Source organism: Oncorhynchus clarkii, chromosome 1 (assembly GCF_045791955.1).
Source record: "Oncorhynchus clarkii lewisi isolate Uvic-CL-2024 chromosome 1, UVic_Ocla_1.0, whole genome shotgun sequence".
In the NCBI taxonomy this organism is placed as follows: Eukaryota; Metazoa; Chordata; class Actinopteri; order Salmoniformes; family Salmonidae; genus Oncorhynchus; species Oncorhynchus clarkii.
This window is the reverse complement of record NC_092147.1, coordinates 67,663,067-67,679,037: the sequence shown is the minus strand read 5'-3', so window position 1 is coordinate 67,679,037 and position 15,971 is coordinate 67,663,067. Positions and strand designations below refer to the sequence as shown.

The window sequence follows — 15,971 nt, the reverse complement described above, 5'->3', positions numbered from 1 at the left end:
ATGTGACTTGACCTCCTGAGCGTTCGCTCTCTGCGTTTATCAGATACCCTCATCTTCCTATATTTGTATGCAAGATCAGTGCAGAATCATCTCTCAATGATTAAACTCTGTCTATTTTGAAAAGGACTCATCATTATGAATGCTTTTGAGCACTTCATTGCAGTAAAGGGGGGCAATGGCACCACCTTGTGTTTTATGCTGTCTGTTGCATCTTCATGAGACAATGCAAAACGAACACTAGCAGGCCTGTGTGTTGGCATAAACGGGGAACAACCTATCGTTGCATTTCCACCTCTGTGGAGACTTAAAGATGCGGCTGTAATCTGTCTAGACTTCACGCGACTGAAAGTGTAATTGCATTGCATTTTTAGGCCCTGGATTTATCCACCACTTTCATCCAGTTAAACCGAAGCAAATCTTAACCATATTGACATATTCAAACTCCCACCAGTTTCATCCACATCTAAAGGATCACCAAGTCAAGATGTTGTCCAAGATGACTTGTATTATAAAGATTTTTTTTTAAATCACCCACTCAATTACATAATCCTACAACCATTGTAGCCTATTTACCCCCTTGACTGACCTATGAGATCTCCAGCTCATTGAGTAACCATAGCCTCCTGCCCCTTCGATTACATAGCCAACACAAGTTTACCAAGAACACCTTTTCTCAACCGTAAGTGAATTTGTACCTTTGTTTTTTTGTGATTTATTAGTGCGTTGTTGCTGTAGGAGTAGATCCAACTATTTTATCTATTGGTTACCTCAACATGTAATGACACAGCTTTCCTGACATGTAGTTGGCCTGTGCTGTTGCTACTGGGGTTTTATGTGAAGTGGTATGTTGGTTGTGGTCTCTTGTGATTGGCCATTGACAACAAACCTCCCTTTACAACATTGTTCCTCAGGTTGAGTTATGGGCATTTTTTCAGACCACTCTCTACCTTTCTTTTTTCTTTCTGTGCTCTGAGAATTTGCTGACATACTAAAAGGATATAAGCATATCATATTTTGCTCTTTGGAATATACTGTGTGAGTAATGTCTCACGATGTCTCGTGTCATTTCTTTCATAAAATATTTAGACACCACACATTGACCTGAACGTGTTTTAATGGTGATGTGAAAGCAGAATATACAGTTTGCTAGACAGCATAAGCTTATGCATGCAGGGTGATTAACAACAAACATGCATTTCTCATATTTCTCCATTTCCCTACTATATTTGCATGTTAGGAGATACTGCTGGCACATAAAAAGCACACAGTCAAAGACTACCTTAATAACAGACACCTTAGCTCAATGAACACAGAAGGCAATTTTAAAAAACCTTATTGGTAGTACTTCATTTTACCGTACATACATTAGTATTTATACATGATACATACACAACAATAACCATTTGGTACCAGGTACTATAGCTACTAATTGTGTTGAATTATTTTAAGTAAGCACCAAAAGGTATACATTGATAATAAATACAAGGTAAAGAAATAACAGTGGTACAGTACTGTAAAAATAAACTGCTACCAAAATGCAGGTGAAAGCTTTAATGTGCACTTCTCACAACTTGAACAAAGACTCATAAACAATTCTAACCAATGCAAGAGTCATTGCAGCTTCAGTCAAATCTACCAACAGTAGATTGGGATGTCCCCATCCTCAATCAAAGGTAGAATATTGGACCAACAGGTTGAACTGTAGACAACATACCATAGATAGTATAAGTAACTTGTTGGATAAATATATCCAGACAGAGTGCATATCTATATTCGGGCAACAGACATGTAAGATAAATCTCACATACATAAGTCACATAATTTTGCTTAAGCTTTGGGCACATGCACATTTTCATTTGCTCAAGCTAATGATGAGGGGTCAGCTCAAGGGTTAGCTTTGCACCCCACTGAGCTAGACACTGTTCCCAAGTCAGCCGTACAGAAGTTTGTGCTTAGCGCTTTTTGGACCCACAATGGCAGGGCCTCATAACCCTAAAACTCTTGAGCCGCCCGGTGGAGGCCGAAATCCTTTTTCTCAGTCGCTCCCCAACTCATCAAACCTCTCTACCATCCCCCCGCTGATGCAGCGCATGCACTGGCGGTAGCAGCTGACGATGCGTGACTGGCCCAGCTTGAAGGCCATGGACATGATGGCCATGCCCATGATGATGAAGACAAAAGTGAGCATGAAGTACTTGGGGTGGTTGGGCACGATGTCACCAAAGCCGATGGTGGTGAGGGTGATGAAGCAAAAGTAGAAGGCGTCAAAGGTGTGGAACTCTGTCTCCCACAGGGGCAGGATGAGGCCTCCAAACAGGATGTAGGCAAACACCACCACCAGGATGAGGAGCAGCGGCACATTCAGCTTGTCCATATTGTCCCCGATGCCTGTGAAGTCCCAGATGGCAAAGCCCTTGGGCAAGGGGGGCATGCGGTCCAGCTCAGGGCAGGAAAGGCTCCGCACCAGTGGGCCCTGCCTGTTGAAGTTCTCCCGTGCAATGATGCGGTTGAAGATCTCTGTGTTGTTTCGCAGCTGGATGGACTTGCGCTTCACAGACTGCTGGCTGTGGAGGACCTGTCGGATGTCCATGGGCTCCCGGACCACCACCTCGTGGCTGAAGGTATAGGTCCCGTCCTGGAAGCCCCCCTGGCCCCCGTGCCCTGGCTTCTCTGTGTCCTGGGAGGGGGACCAGCGGCCGTATTGGGGCAACCTGCCGAAAAGAGTGTGCAGGTGGCAGTAGGCCCTGGAGAGGAGCATGGCCAGGAGGTCTCCCACATCTGTGATAACCAGGAGCATGAGGGGGATACCCACCATGGCATACAGGATACAGACCACCTTACCAGGCAGGGTCACCGGATAGATCTCTCCATAACCTGAGACAAGAAGAGCAGCAGGGTATGGAATCATACAGGTAGCTTACTTATTTCCCTCTCGTATCCAAATATTCTCTTTATCGACAACAATAATTTTGTGTCTAACCACAAATTATATTGTAAAAATGTCCGCTCCTAACACAAAAAAATATGAGCAGAAGATTGAAAGAATATAGTTTGTCAAACATGGTTTTAGATCTATTGCTGCCATCTGTCGGTCATTTCTAATACTGGATTTGCTGATGCTTCTCTCTAAGGGCATTCAGGGGCATCATACACCCATTCTTTTATAAGGGGCACAAAGTATGTGAGGATGGAGGGGGGAGGAAGTTTAGAGCCATAATAATTATTCAGACCCCTTCACCTTTTGTTACATTACAGCCTGATTCTAAAATGGATATCATTATTTTTTCTCTCATCAATCTACACACAATACCCCACAATGACAAAGCAAAAACAGGTTTTTAGAAATGTTTGCAAAAAAACTGAAATACCTTATTTACATAAGTATTCAGACCCTTTGCAATAAGGCTCGAAATTGAGCTCGGTGCATCCCGTTTCCATTGATCATCCTTGAGATGTTTTTAGAACTTGATTGGAGTCCACCTGTGGTAAATTCAATTGATTGGACATGATTTGGGAAGACACACACCTGTCTATATAAGGTCCCACAGTTGACAGTGCATGTCCGAGCAAAAACCAGACCATGAGGTCGAAGGAACTGTCCGTAGAGCTCCGAGACAGGATTGTGTCGAGTCACAGATCTGGGGAAGGGTACTAAAAAATGTCAGCAGCATTGAAGGTCTCCAAGAACATAGTGGCCTCCATCATTCTTAAGTGGAAGAAGTTTGGAACCGCCAATACTCTTCCAAGACTTTGTCCCCTAAATTATTTCATAATGGTTGCATCACTGTTTTAAATGCGCTTTGAATTGTTATTAAACCACTTATCCATCACATTAATCATTCTATTTGGTATTTGTTGTGGAATTGTTAGATATTACTTGTTAGATATTGCTGCACTGGCGAATCTAGAAGCACAAGCATTTCGCTACACTCGCAATCAAATCTGCTAACCATGTGTATGTGACCAATAACAATTGATTTGATTTCATTCTGGCTGCATGTGTCCCTCTCCTCTCCCCGTCTCTAACTGGGGCTCACGTTACACAACCGGCTCGCACGTCTGCTTCAAAAAGTGTTGGCAAAAACAATTCTCCGATATGATTGAGTTTATTTGGCCACTTGTGATAAATTCTAAAAGGAATTATAAAAGCAATCCGTTTGCAGTTCTCACTGGAAAGTATGTTGTTAATAATTTTCTAAAGGTAATGAAATAATGGATATTATGATTGGGCACTAGTCAGCCTATCAATAGCCTATTTGTTGCCTTACCTTTCTCTTACTGACAGTTCGAGTTGAGATGCGTTTGGATTTGGAAAGTTTACGAGGTGAACTCATTCATTCTTTTTTTAATATTCTGTCTGCAGTGACTTTTGTCTGGGCTGCTTCAAATGGGTTACACTGGAGTTTGTTTTAATACCATTACTTAATTCCAACTAGAAAATGTCTTATGAAATCATGCATTCATTGCACATTATAATGCATAAGGGTGGTTTTGAAGATGTGTAATTTTAACATTGTGGGACTGCAGGCTGAGATCTGGCAGGAGCAGGTCAGTGTTGGCAAAAAAAACGGTACTAAAAAATCAGTTCTCCGCAGACCTCTACTACAGAGGACCACGATGTGGGTAGTGGACAAACATTGACATCTATTTGGCCAAAACAGACATCTATATTGTGCTATACTGTACTCTACTGTACCCTACTCTACTATTCTCGACTATACTCTACCGTACTGTGCTCTACTATACTGTACCCTACTCTACTGTACCCTACTCTACTGTGCTCTACCCTACTGTACTGTACTCTACAGACCAAGACCACTAGATCAATAGTTCATGGGCCCTTTCTTCAATTGTTAGAAACGCAAGAAGAGTAAACTCGAGCACAGAGCAGTAGAGTACAGTAGAGAACAGTACAGTAGGATACAGTATAGCAGAGCACAGTAACGGTCTTGGCTCCTAGATATTACCTTAGTCTTTGGTTTACGAACTATACGCAACCCAATTTGAAATAGACAATGCTCTCTGATCATTGGCTGATCACTCCCAACCCATAGGAATCCCCACCCAGTTGACTACATTTAAATGGCGGAAGCCCTCAATGCCAATGTCTATATCAAAACAAGTTATTTCCATTTATAGTATAGCGGTATAGTCTTTTGACCATACACTACTATTCAAAAGTTTGGGGTCACTTAGAAATGTCCTTGTTTTTGAAAAAAAAAAGCACTTTGTTAATTGTAATATTTGTGTTGTGGAGAAATGACCAGGCAGGAGACGGGAGTACAGTTAGTTTTCGTTTAGTCAAAACCCCTCATGCTCTACAGTTCCCGGCATTCCAGTGCGCATGTGCATTTCCTATTAGGTGTAGTAACGTAACACTGCCGTAATGCATTACTGCTTAGTAACCGCACAGTAACTAATATAAACCGATGTAGATCCCAGATACTACACTCCTCCCCCATAGTGTTTAACTCCCAGATAACAAGGTAAATATGTTAGGTAACTACTAATGCAATATCTGAACAATGCATTCTTAATCATTTTTCAACTACTGGGTTGAAGCAGACTTTTCAGAGCCCAGCACAAATCCAGGGGATTATTCTGCCCCGAAGATGGAGTTTGTGTCCTAATAACTAACCCAGGTAATGTCCTTTTCCTTTCCTTTTATCTAGGACATATTAAAGTGTTTGTTTTACTGTCCGTTACCTCCTTAACCAGCTCAACTCACAGGTCAAGCTTTTGAGGTGCCCTTCGCTGTCGAATAGGATATCTCCGCTCCTCCTGGGCTTCCTGTGGTGGGCCAGGTTTGGGTGGAAGGTCAGGCTCTGTCTCTCCCGTACGTCCTCAGTCAGGAGAATAGTCCTGGGGGTTGTTATTGTTCTTGTTCTCTCGGGATGTCTCTGCTGGGGCGTTGGACCGTAGCAGATGATCCACATGAACGTTGACCTGGCGATTACCAATTTGGACTTGGTAAGTCAAAGGTCCTCTGCGTTGCAAGATCACACCTGAGTTCCACAGGCGCTTAGGGTGTCTGAAATCACGTACCATCACCCTCTCTTCCTCTTTGAATTCTCTGACATTCTTTGAGTGTCTGTCATGAGCTTTCTTCTCAATTTGAGCATAATTTTTCTCACTTGGTGACAGAGTCCGTGATGCAAATGCAATAGGGTGTTCTTCACCTGACGGTAGAACATGTGAGATGACGGCTCCTACTCCGTATGGAGATGCATCACACGCGAGTCTCAGCTTCATCTCTGTGTTATAGTGGGCAAGCCACTTGCGCTTTAGCAGACGCTGTTTGCAAGTCTTGAATGCTTCTTCGCATTGTGGGGACCAATTCCAGCGGATGCAACAATGTGGACAAGTTTGCCACAAACTTTCCGAAATAGTTCAGGAGCCCCAAAAATGACCTCAGCTCTGAGATATTTGTGGGTGCTGCTGCATTTACGATTGCTTCCACCTTGCTGTTGGTTGGGTGCAGGCCTTGTGCATCAATCTTGTATCCGAGATACTCCACTGAGTCCTGGAGGAACTCACACTTGCTGCGTTTCATTCTCACTCCGTATTTCTCCAGTCTTGACATCACTTTGTCCAGCACTACAATGTGCTCTGCAATGTTTGGTGCTGACACGAGGATGTCGTCCATGAAGCAAACAACATTGTCTATACCGTCCAAGATCTGATCCATTGTGTGTTGGAATATCGCTGGAGCTGTCGAGATTCCATAGGCCAAGCGATTGAATCTGAATAGCCCCTTGTGTGTATTGATGGTCAGATACTGTTCTGACTCCGGATCCAGCTTCAGTTGCTGATAAGCGAATGCCAGGTCCAGCTTACTGAAAACCTTCCCACCAGCTAGAGTGGCAAACAGATCTTCAGCATTTGGTAGTGGATATTCCTCTGGTAGTATGCAGCGATTTACTGTGACCTTGTAGTCACCGCACATTCTGACAGTCTTGTCTTTCTTTGGGACTACAACAATCGGAGCGGCCCAGTCGCTCCTCGCTACTTTCGTGATTATGTTATTCTTCCTGTAGGCGGTCCAGTTCCTTCTCTACTGCTTCCTTAAGAGCATAGGGAACTGGACGTGGTTTGTGAAAGATAGGCTTGGTTCCTTCTTGCACTCTGACTTTTGCTGTGAAGTCTTGTATTTCACCGTAGCCATCTTTGAAAAGTTATTTGTGCTTCTCCAGCATGTTAGTGAGTGTAGCCTGACTCACTGGTTTGTCATTTCTCAGACTGAAGATTTCTCCCCAGTTCAACTTGATCTTTTGTAGCCAGTTTCTGCCTAGCAAGGCTGATTTTTCTCCTTTAACAATGACAAGCGGTAGCGTCCACTCCTTTCCCTCATACCGGACTGGTACCTGGATCTGCCCTAACACAGGAATAGTGTCACCAGTGTATGAAGAAAGGCGGATGGACGCGGGCTGAAGAGGGCACTCTTTCAGTTTTTCTTTGTAGAGTCTCTCTGGAACCAGAGATACAGACGCTCCGGTGTCCAGCTGCATTTGAACCTGTTTTCCCTCTAACTCCATGTTGAGATAGATTCCATCTTTTAGTTGTTGAGCTGTGTACACTGTGAACAGTTCCACTACTGTATCAGTTGTACCTTCCTCTTCTTGTGCTGCGTCTGACACTTTGTGCGCTCTTGCTGTGCGTTTTGAGGCTTTTACACATTCTCTGTAAATGTCCAACCTTTCCACAATTGTGGCACTTTTCATTTTGGAATCGACATTCACTGTGCTGATGATTATATCCCCCACATCTGTAGCAACTTGGCTTAGACCTTTGAGATGTGGGCTGCTTTGTTCTTGTGTAACCTTGAGGACAGGACTGAAAAAAGTGTGACTTTTGTGAGCTTTTTTCACCACGTGCATCACTGACCTTGTGAACACCTTTCTGACGTTCTGCATGTCCCGATAGCTCAATAGTATCCCTGTGGGCAAGCTCGAGTCCAAGTGCTATATCACAGGCTTTCTTAAAGGTCAGGTCCTTCTCTGACAGGAGCCTTCTGTGATATGCTTCACTTGTGAGACCACATACAAACTTGTCTCGGAGAGCATCATCAAGAAATCGTGCAAACTCACATGTACTTGCCAGCCTTTTCAAAGCAAGGATGTAGTCAGCCACGGTTTCCTGTTGACTCTGGTGACGTTGGTAAAATCTGAAACGTTCTGCAATGAGAATTGGCTTAGGCTTGAAATACCTTGAAAGAGTTTCAGTCAGTTCTGCATAGTTCAACTCCACTGCTTTCATTGGTTCAATGAGACCTTTCAGCAATCCATACTCAGTTGGACCCAAAACACTGAAAAATACGTCTGCTTTCTTTCCATCTTTGATTTCATTTGCAGCCAGCCAACGCTCAAAACGCTCCAAATAGGAATCAAAATCCTCTTTTGTAGCCTCAAACTCTGGTACTCGACCAATGGTTGCCATTTTCACAGTTAATTGTTCAGTTTCCTTATATTCCTTAATTTTCTGAATTTTCATCTAATTCTTCACTTCAGAAGTTTCTGCAATTACTTCATTCACTGCACTCATTTGTAATAATGTACGTAATGTTACGTTCCTTCTTCCTTTTTTTGGACAATATTTCTCCACTGAGATCGACTAATTCCAATGGGTTCAATGACAGTTTATTTTATTTAACCACCAGAGGGCAGTGTCGCTATTCTGGACTCCAATAGTCTTGCTACTTGGCAGCTCCTGAATACTGTACTAGCAGTGCTAGCAGTGCTTAGCCTTCTCTACTGGCGAAAGAAAATAAAAAATAACTGACGAATTACATAATTATTTTGAGTTTCATTACTCACGTAACATTCTTCCCTTCAAGCAATGTCCGTTTATGTAGTTTAATCACCTCGTCGCCACTGTAATATTTGTGTTGTGGAGAAATGACCAGGCAGGAGACGGGAGTACAGTTAGTTTTCGTTTAGTCAAAACACCTCGTGCTCTACAGTTCCCGGCATTCCAGTGCGCATGTGCATTTCCTATTAGGTGTAGTAACGTAACACTGCCGTAATGCATTACTGCTTAGTAACCGCACAGTAACTAATATAAACCGATGTAGATCCCAGATACTACATTAATGTTGTAAATGACTATTGTAGCTGGAAACGGTAGATTTTTAATGGAATATTTACATAGGCGTACAGAGGCCTTATCAGCAACCATCACTCCTGTGTTCCAATGTCACGTTGTGTAAGCTAGTGCAAGTTTATCATTTTAAAAGGCTAATTGATCATTAGAAAACCCTTTTGCAATTATGTTAGCACAGCTGAAAATTGTCATGCTGATTAAAGAAGCAATCAAACTTGCCTTCTTTAGACAAGTTGAGTATCTGGAGCATCAGATTTGTGGGTTCGTTACAGGCTCAAAATGGCCAGAAACAAAGAATGTTCTTCTGAAACTCGTCAGTTTATTCTTGTTCTGAGAAATTAAGGCTATTCCATGTGAGAAATTGCCAAGAAACTGAAGATCTCGTACAACGCTGTGTACTACTCCCTTCACAGAACAGCGCAAACTGTCTCTAAACAGAATAGAAAGAGGAGTGGGAGGCCCCGGTGTACAACTGAGCAAGAGGACAAGTACATTAGAGTGTCTAGTTTGAGAGTCCTCAACTGGCAGCTTCATTAAATAGTACCCGCAAAACACCAGTCTCAACGTCAACAGTGAAGAGGCGACTCCGGGATGCTGGCCTTCTAGGCAGAGTTCCTCTGTCCAGTGTCTGTGTTCTTTTGCCCATCTAAATATTTAATTTTTATTGGCCAGTCTGAGATGGCTTTTTCGTTGCAACTCTGCCTAGAAGGCTAGCATCCCAGAGTCGCCTCTTCACTGTTGACGTTGAGACTGGTATTTTGCGGGTACTATTTAATGAAGCTGCCAGTTGAGGACTTGAGAGGTGTCTGTTTCTCAAACTAGACACTGTAATAATAGTATGGAAATAATAATGTATTTTATTTTGTAAAGTGGTTTCTTGCATCAAACAACACAACAACATTTTCAGTCACCTACTTGTCTGAAGGACAAGTGGATAAAACAGGTGAATGTCAAGCCCTGCATGCTTTTTTTCAAAAGTCTCATGGAACGTAGGCCCTACATTGAACACCACACATTGGCTGCAACTGAAGGCTGAATGATAGAACAGCTCAAATGTTATAGGATGCATTTTCTCCATTGTTTTTTTTATGGTAGTCCACTCTGGTAGGTCTACATTATGATCAAATAGCCACAGTAGCCTACTTGGCCACTGTCAAAACTGTAACTTAAAGGTGGCACAGCCTCAGTGTTCACAGTAAACAAGCGCTGGAAGTTGCACAGGATTTTCAGAACGTTCAAGTTTGCGCTCAGCAGACCTGAAATTTGCTCAGTGCCGTAACGGCATTTTGCCCTAGTTAAACCAAGGGACCAGGGTGCCGGTCTAGAAGCACAGCTTCGACTGCTCCTACAGTTTTGCTTCGGTACTGCAGCTTAACTGATGCTTGGCCCAGAAAGACAATTTTCATACACGGCTACATAGAGAAGTCAGATTAGAAAATTCCTATTAAGACACTTTAGTCATCACCTTTGTGCACAAAACATCAATTGAATTATTCTAATAATTGTCGCTGAGGCCAATACATTTTTTTCACAGCCGAAGAGATTCAAAATTCATCCAATGTCTGCCATGTTTTTTTGTCACGTATACTCCCTCTCCAGCCTAGATCATCAGGTCATCAGGCTGCTGATTATCACGCACACCTGTCACCATCGTCTCGCGCACCTGCGCCTCTTGACAATCACCTGGACTCCTTCACCTCCTTGATTATCTTCCCTATGTCTGTCACTCCCCGAGGTTCTTTCCTCAGGTGTTATTGACTCTGTTTTCATGTTGGTGTCTTGTTTGTGTTTCGTGTTTATTGTTTCATTTACTTATTAAAACACTCACTCCCTGAACTTGCTTCTCGACTCTCAGCGCGCTCGTTATATTTTTGGATTACGTGATGATGTCGTCGCTGCTCACGCTGCTTCCTGTGCACACTGAGTGCTAGCATGTGATGTTGTTCGGTATAAACCGGATGCAATCCGGATATAGACGGTCCATAAATTGGCACATGTGAACATGAGTAGATAACCTTGAAAACAAAGGTCTTGGATGCAGTCTCCAGTTCTTACTATACCTCAATGAGCTAAACATGAGCACAATTCCCGCCTGCATTTTAAGCCCCGCCTACCCAAACTTGTGATTTGCTGGGAGAGTTGTCTGTCTGAAAAGGACCCTACCCTGATTTTTTTTCTCCCTTTTGAAATGTCAGAGAGAGGCGGACATCCTCCCCAGACCTTGTGCCGTTGCCTAGTTTACGATACTCCAAGGTCTGGGATATCCAAGACTATTGAGAGAGTGTCCCTGGTAATGATGGTTTCATGATGGAACAGTGAAGCTTCATAAGAGTGACTATAGACGCAAATCATAGCATTAACAACACATGTATAATAACAACATGTCAGACAAGCTCAATCATTTACAATTTGATGACAAAGGGAGAAAGAGGAAAAATAGTTGAGATGAGATCCATTGTGGTTTTCTAGTCGTGACATAAGGATATATTGTGGTGATCTTGGAGATTGGAACCTAGAAAGCAATAATTATCAATAATGTGGAAAGAAGTCCGTCTTGAGACCTCTAATCTGCTTCTGGTGATGTGAAATGCATTTTGGTCTTCGAGGGACTTTCTTCAGCAATTTGTGGCCTTCCTGTTTGCCGACCAAGCTATTAGCCATTAACCCCAACATAAATGGACCATGATAGCTATCATATATCAGACCTTAACAGACTTCCTAATGTATTTTATGAACATAAAGTGGAACATTAACAAAAAAATAGAGTGCAGAGATGTCATTCGAAATGGGATTCTGATGTAATATTACTTGGTTTGGAGTGTTTGAGTGTTTTCCAACATGTTTTAGCAACATTTGCATAATGCCTTGTAGTCAATGGCAAGTGATGACAATTGTATATGTAATGAAACAAAATATGGAGGGAAAAAAAACGTTTTTGGGGATCAACTACAATCACAGAAAGAGTGAAAAGAAGCCTACATGTAAAAATGTGTGAACTTCCCCTGCAGGTACTCCCACAACATTAGAAAATAACAAATGGAATCTAGCAACCTCTCCCTTTTCACTTTCCGATATATGATCGGTAAATGTTTGGTTCAATACAGCTCACTAGAAAATCATCCTGTTGAATGGTGTATGGCTTGCCAACTGTATAGAGGATGGCCCTAAAAATTGTCAAAGACTCCAGCTACCCAAGATATAGACTGTTCTCTCTGCTACCACATGACAAATGGTACTGATGTACGAAGTCTGGAACCAGCAGGACCGTGAACAGCTTCTACCCCCAAGCCATAAGACTGATAAATAGCTACCCGGACTATCTGCATAGAACCTTTTTGACTCATCACATACGCTGCTGTTACTGTTTATTATCTGTCCCTTTATTCCTAGTTAAATCAAAATCAAATAAAAGTTTATTTGTCTCGTGCTCCGAATACAACAGTGAAATGCTTACTTACAGGCTCTAACCAATAGAGCAAAAAAGGTATTAGGTGAACAATAGGTAGGTAAAAAAATAAAACAACAGTAAAAAGACAGGCTATATACAGTAGCGAGGCTATAAAAGTAGCGAGGCTACATACAGACACCGGTTAGTCAGGCTGATTGAGATAGTATGTACATGTAGATATGGTTAATGTGACTATGCATATATGATGAACAGAGAGTAGCAGTAGCGTAAAAGCGGGGTTGTTATATGCACATCCTGTATCTACATGTACCTCAATTACCTCGTACCCCTGCACATCGACCCATGTATATAGCCAAGTTATCGTTGCTCATTGTGTATCTATAGTATTATTGCAGAGTTAAAATTCTCTCTATTATTACAGTTTTACTTTTCATTATTTCTCTATTTTCTTTCTCTCTGCATTGTTGGGAAGGGCCCGTAAGTAAGCATTTCACTGTTAGTCCACACCTGTTGTTTACGAAGCATGTGACAAATACATTTTTGATTTGATACATTAAACGTTTCGAGATTCAGAACAATGCTGAACAAGAACTACATAATATGCATGTGTGAAAAACTGTCTGCAAATGCAGTTGATGGGAATGGTCCATTAGCAATCACGGCTAGGCACTAATGCTGAAGCTGTGGCTTGAAATGGCTGTTGAGTGAAGTCAAGACTGGGGGTGAGGCCAGGTCAATGATCTATGTTCTTCACTAAAGGAGCGTTGAAAGAGAAGGCTAACCAGTATCTTATCTTGTTACTTTAACCACTGGACATACATTACATTGTCCTCACACTCCCTCAAGATGGTAGTAGTTGTATAGTCAATGACCACATATATCATTGACAGTTCATATTATGTATATAGGCACATCTTAAGACACAAATACTCCTGTATTAATCTTATGGGCACAGCCTCTGATTTCAATTATTTATATGACATCTTCATCTTAAGGTGCAATCAAAATAGCGGTTTTGTCCCTGGTGGTGATCATCGCAATCAGAGAGGGTCTGAGCCCAGCGTGAACCTGCACCAGGGACTGACACATGAAAAGCACACAGAACATGGCAACCCCCCCCCCCCCCCCCCATTCTTTGCAGCAGCTGTCTGCAGATGAGAGCCACAAGGTGCTTGCAAGAATGAATGCAGAGCACAGCCAACTGTTTTTTATGTCTGTAAGTTTTATAAAGTGTAAGAATAACATAGTAACATCCCTAACACAGTCTTCTGCCATTTAACTAATTTGGTTTTGAATACTGCCATTATAGCTCATTCCTGTTGTCCCCGGAAAGGCTCATTTATTTGACATTAATGCAGTCATTTTAAACTCAATAAAAAAATGGTTTCCTCTGGAAAATAATTGTATGGGAGGTGGTCAAGAAACCAAATTTGTTTAATTTAGGGAACGCGGTAATCTACTCTATGTATATCGACATTGCATGTGCTACTAGATACAAGTATGTCAATGCCAACCATTGTTTTAACAATTCATTTGACAAATGATAAGGGTTAGATGGATATGAATTCGTACTACAGTCCAGACTTTTTGGGGAAAATGTTTACACATCGATCTGTTAATACTACTGATAACTTTGTCCATGAAATGCTCTGATGTGACATGCACAAATGTGTAATGTGTATTCCACAGTATTTCCATTTAATGACAAACTATTTATCAGGGAGGTATGGGAGGAGTCAAATCCGCTATGGTAGCAATTACAGATAGACAAATCCACAAAATATCACATGTTCAATCCCTGTTGGCCAAAACCGTTGTTTCATGGTTGACTGCTGATTGATGGAGAGCGGATCCACTCTCATTTACAGCCTGATAACATCAGTTCACTCAGTGAGCATGGCACACAGCACACTAAGACCAAAGTTCATCAAGCCTGAGGCCAACAACATGATTTAATGTGGTGGAAATTTCAATGACTAAAGAGATGAGAGAGACAGTGTCCTATTTGTAAAAAAAAAAACATAGTAATGACATTGTACTAATAATACATCATGCCTGGTGTTCCAAATCCATGGATATTTATTTCAGGTGGGCTTCATTTTGACAGGAAAGCCATTGTTGCTTAGAGGCAATCTATATCAGTGGTGACCATGCATAACAATCCATAACCAGACATAACAATTGATAGTATCTATCTATATTGTTCTAATGAGGCTATACATTTACAAAGAGAATCAAATGAGCCCAAAAAATTTGCAAATGGTCTACAACACCAGCACAATTATATTTTAGTATACTGTAGGCCTAATGTGCTATCTTAATTAGGCCTATTTTGTGTTTGTTTTGCATGTCTTTTAACTTTAAGACGAAACTTAACTTAAAAGTTGGTAATTTAGATGACTTACCCACGGTTGTGAATACAGTACAACAGAAGAACAGGGATGGATAGAATGTCCATCGCTCTGGATGTTGAAGCCATATGGACTTGAACCCCCCGTTGATTTCTTTCTCTAGTTCTTTCACCAAATGTTGTTCTTGAGAAGAATTGCTGGACAAATTACCTGTAAATAAAAGGCAGTTATTTGAATGAAGTTAATCGTAAACATTTTTGAACAAATTTTACAATACATAAAAAAAGTGTAATGTAAAAATCCTATTTTCACCCCATATACAAAGACTGTAGCCCTATATTATAACAAGTTATAACAATAATAATAATAATAAACATCGATCTAGCTTTCTGGCCTTTTTAGGCTGAGTTTCTGTATAGCACTTCGTGACATCGGCTGATGTAAAAAGGGCTTTATAAATACATTTGATTGATTGATTTACCTTACCTGGATAATTTTGAATTGTGCGCAACAGTTTACCCAAAAACTCATGATATTCCCCTTCTGTTTTGTACACACTCCCCCCCTCAATGCACCAGAATAGCACCGCTCCCAAGGCGGCATATCCGACGAGTGAAAGTATGAGAAAAACGTGAGGAAACAGCTTCCATAGCTTTGAAGTACACTTTTTGGAATTCTCTATCGAACTTCGTGTTTTACCCAATGCCAACGACATCTTGCAGTCTCTGAAGAGCTATTGGAACGTGATGCCAAATTCTCTCTCCATGGCAAGGCTGTCAAGACCGTCCGACGGCGAGAAGCGCAGAATGATATGTGTCCGCCATCCCCCCGCATTAAGCAAACACCAAATTGAAGTCCCCCGGGAGACAAGTGCTATTGACTTCATCTCTCAGGTAGGCTATTTTGAAACTCCACAAAATAGGACATTTATTCGTTTTGTACTTGATTCCACATTAAAGCCTCCTTAACTGGATAATGCAATTGCCATTTTAATCAGTAAACACAATTTGATCTTGCCCCCTCGCCTTTTTGAGCATTGAGCGACAGGTGTTGATGCCATCTATATTTAGCTAGCCCCATATGAATGCAGCTGTTGTTTCAGAAGAACAACT

General features: G+C 41.7%; 1 protein-coding gene across 1 annotated transcript; it reads right to left on the bottom strand.

Moving 5' to 3' along the window:
- Nucleotides 1–2,016: 2,016 nt before the first annotated feature.
- Nucleotides 2,017–15,574, bottom strand: LOC139417036 (potassium channel subfamily K member 18-like). Its single transcript, XM_071166273.1, has 3 exons — nt 15,346–15,574; nt 14,914–15,069; nt 2,017–2,874 (listed from the first exon to the last, which is right to left on the bottom strand). The coding sequence occupies exons 1-3, from the start codon at nt 15,572–15,574 to the stop codon at nt 2,036–2,038; spliced, it is 1,224 nt and encodes a 407-aa protein (XP_071022374.1). The 3' UTR covers nt 2,017–2,035.
- Between the last annotated feature and the right edge of the window lie 397 nt (nt 15,575–15,971).

Coding starts and splice junctions, on each gene's coding strand:
- LOC139417036 (XM_071166273.1), bottom strand. CDS start 15,574: ATGTCGTTGGCATTGGGTAAAACACGAAGTTCGATAGAGAATTCCAAA. Junction 15,070..15,345: donor CACAATTCAAAATTATCCAG/GTAAGGTAAATC, acceptor TTTTATTTACAG/GTAATTTGTCCAGCAATTCT. Junction 2,875..14,913: donor TACTGTATTCACAACCGTGG/GTAAGTCATCTA, acceptor TTCTTGTCTCAG/GTTATGGAGAGATCTATCCG.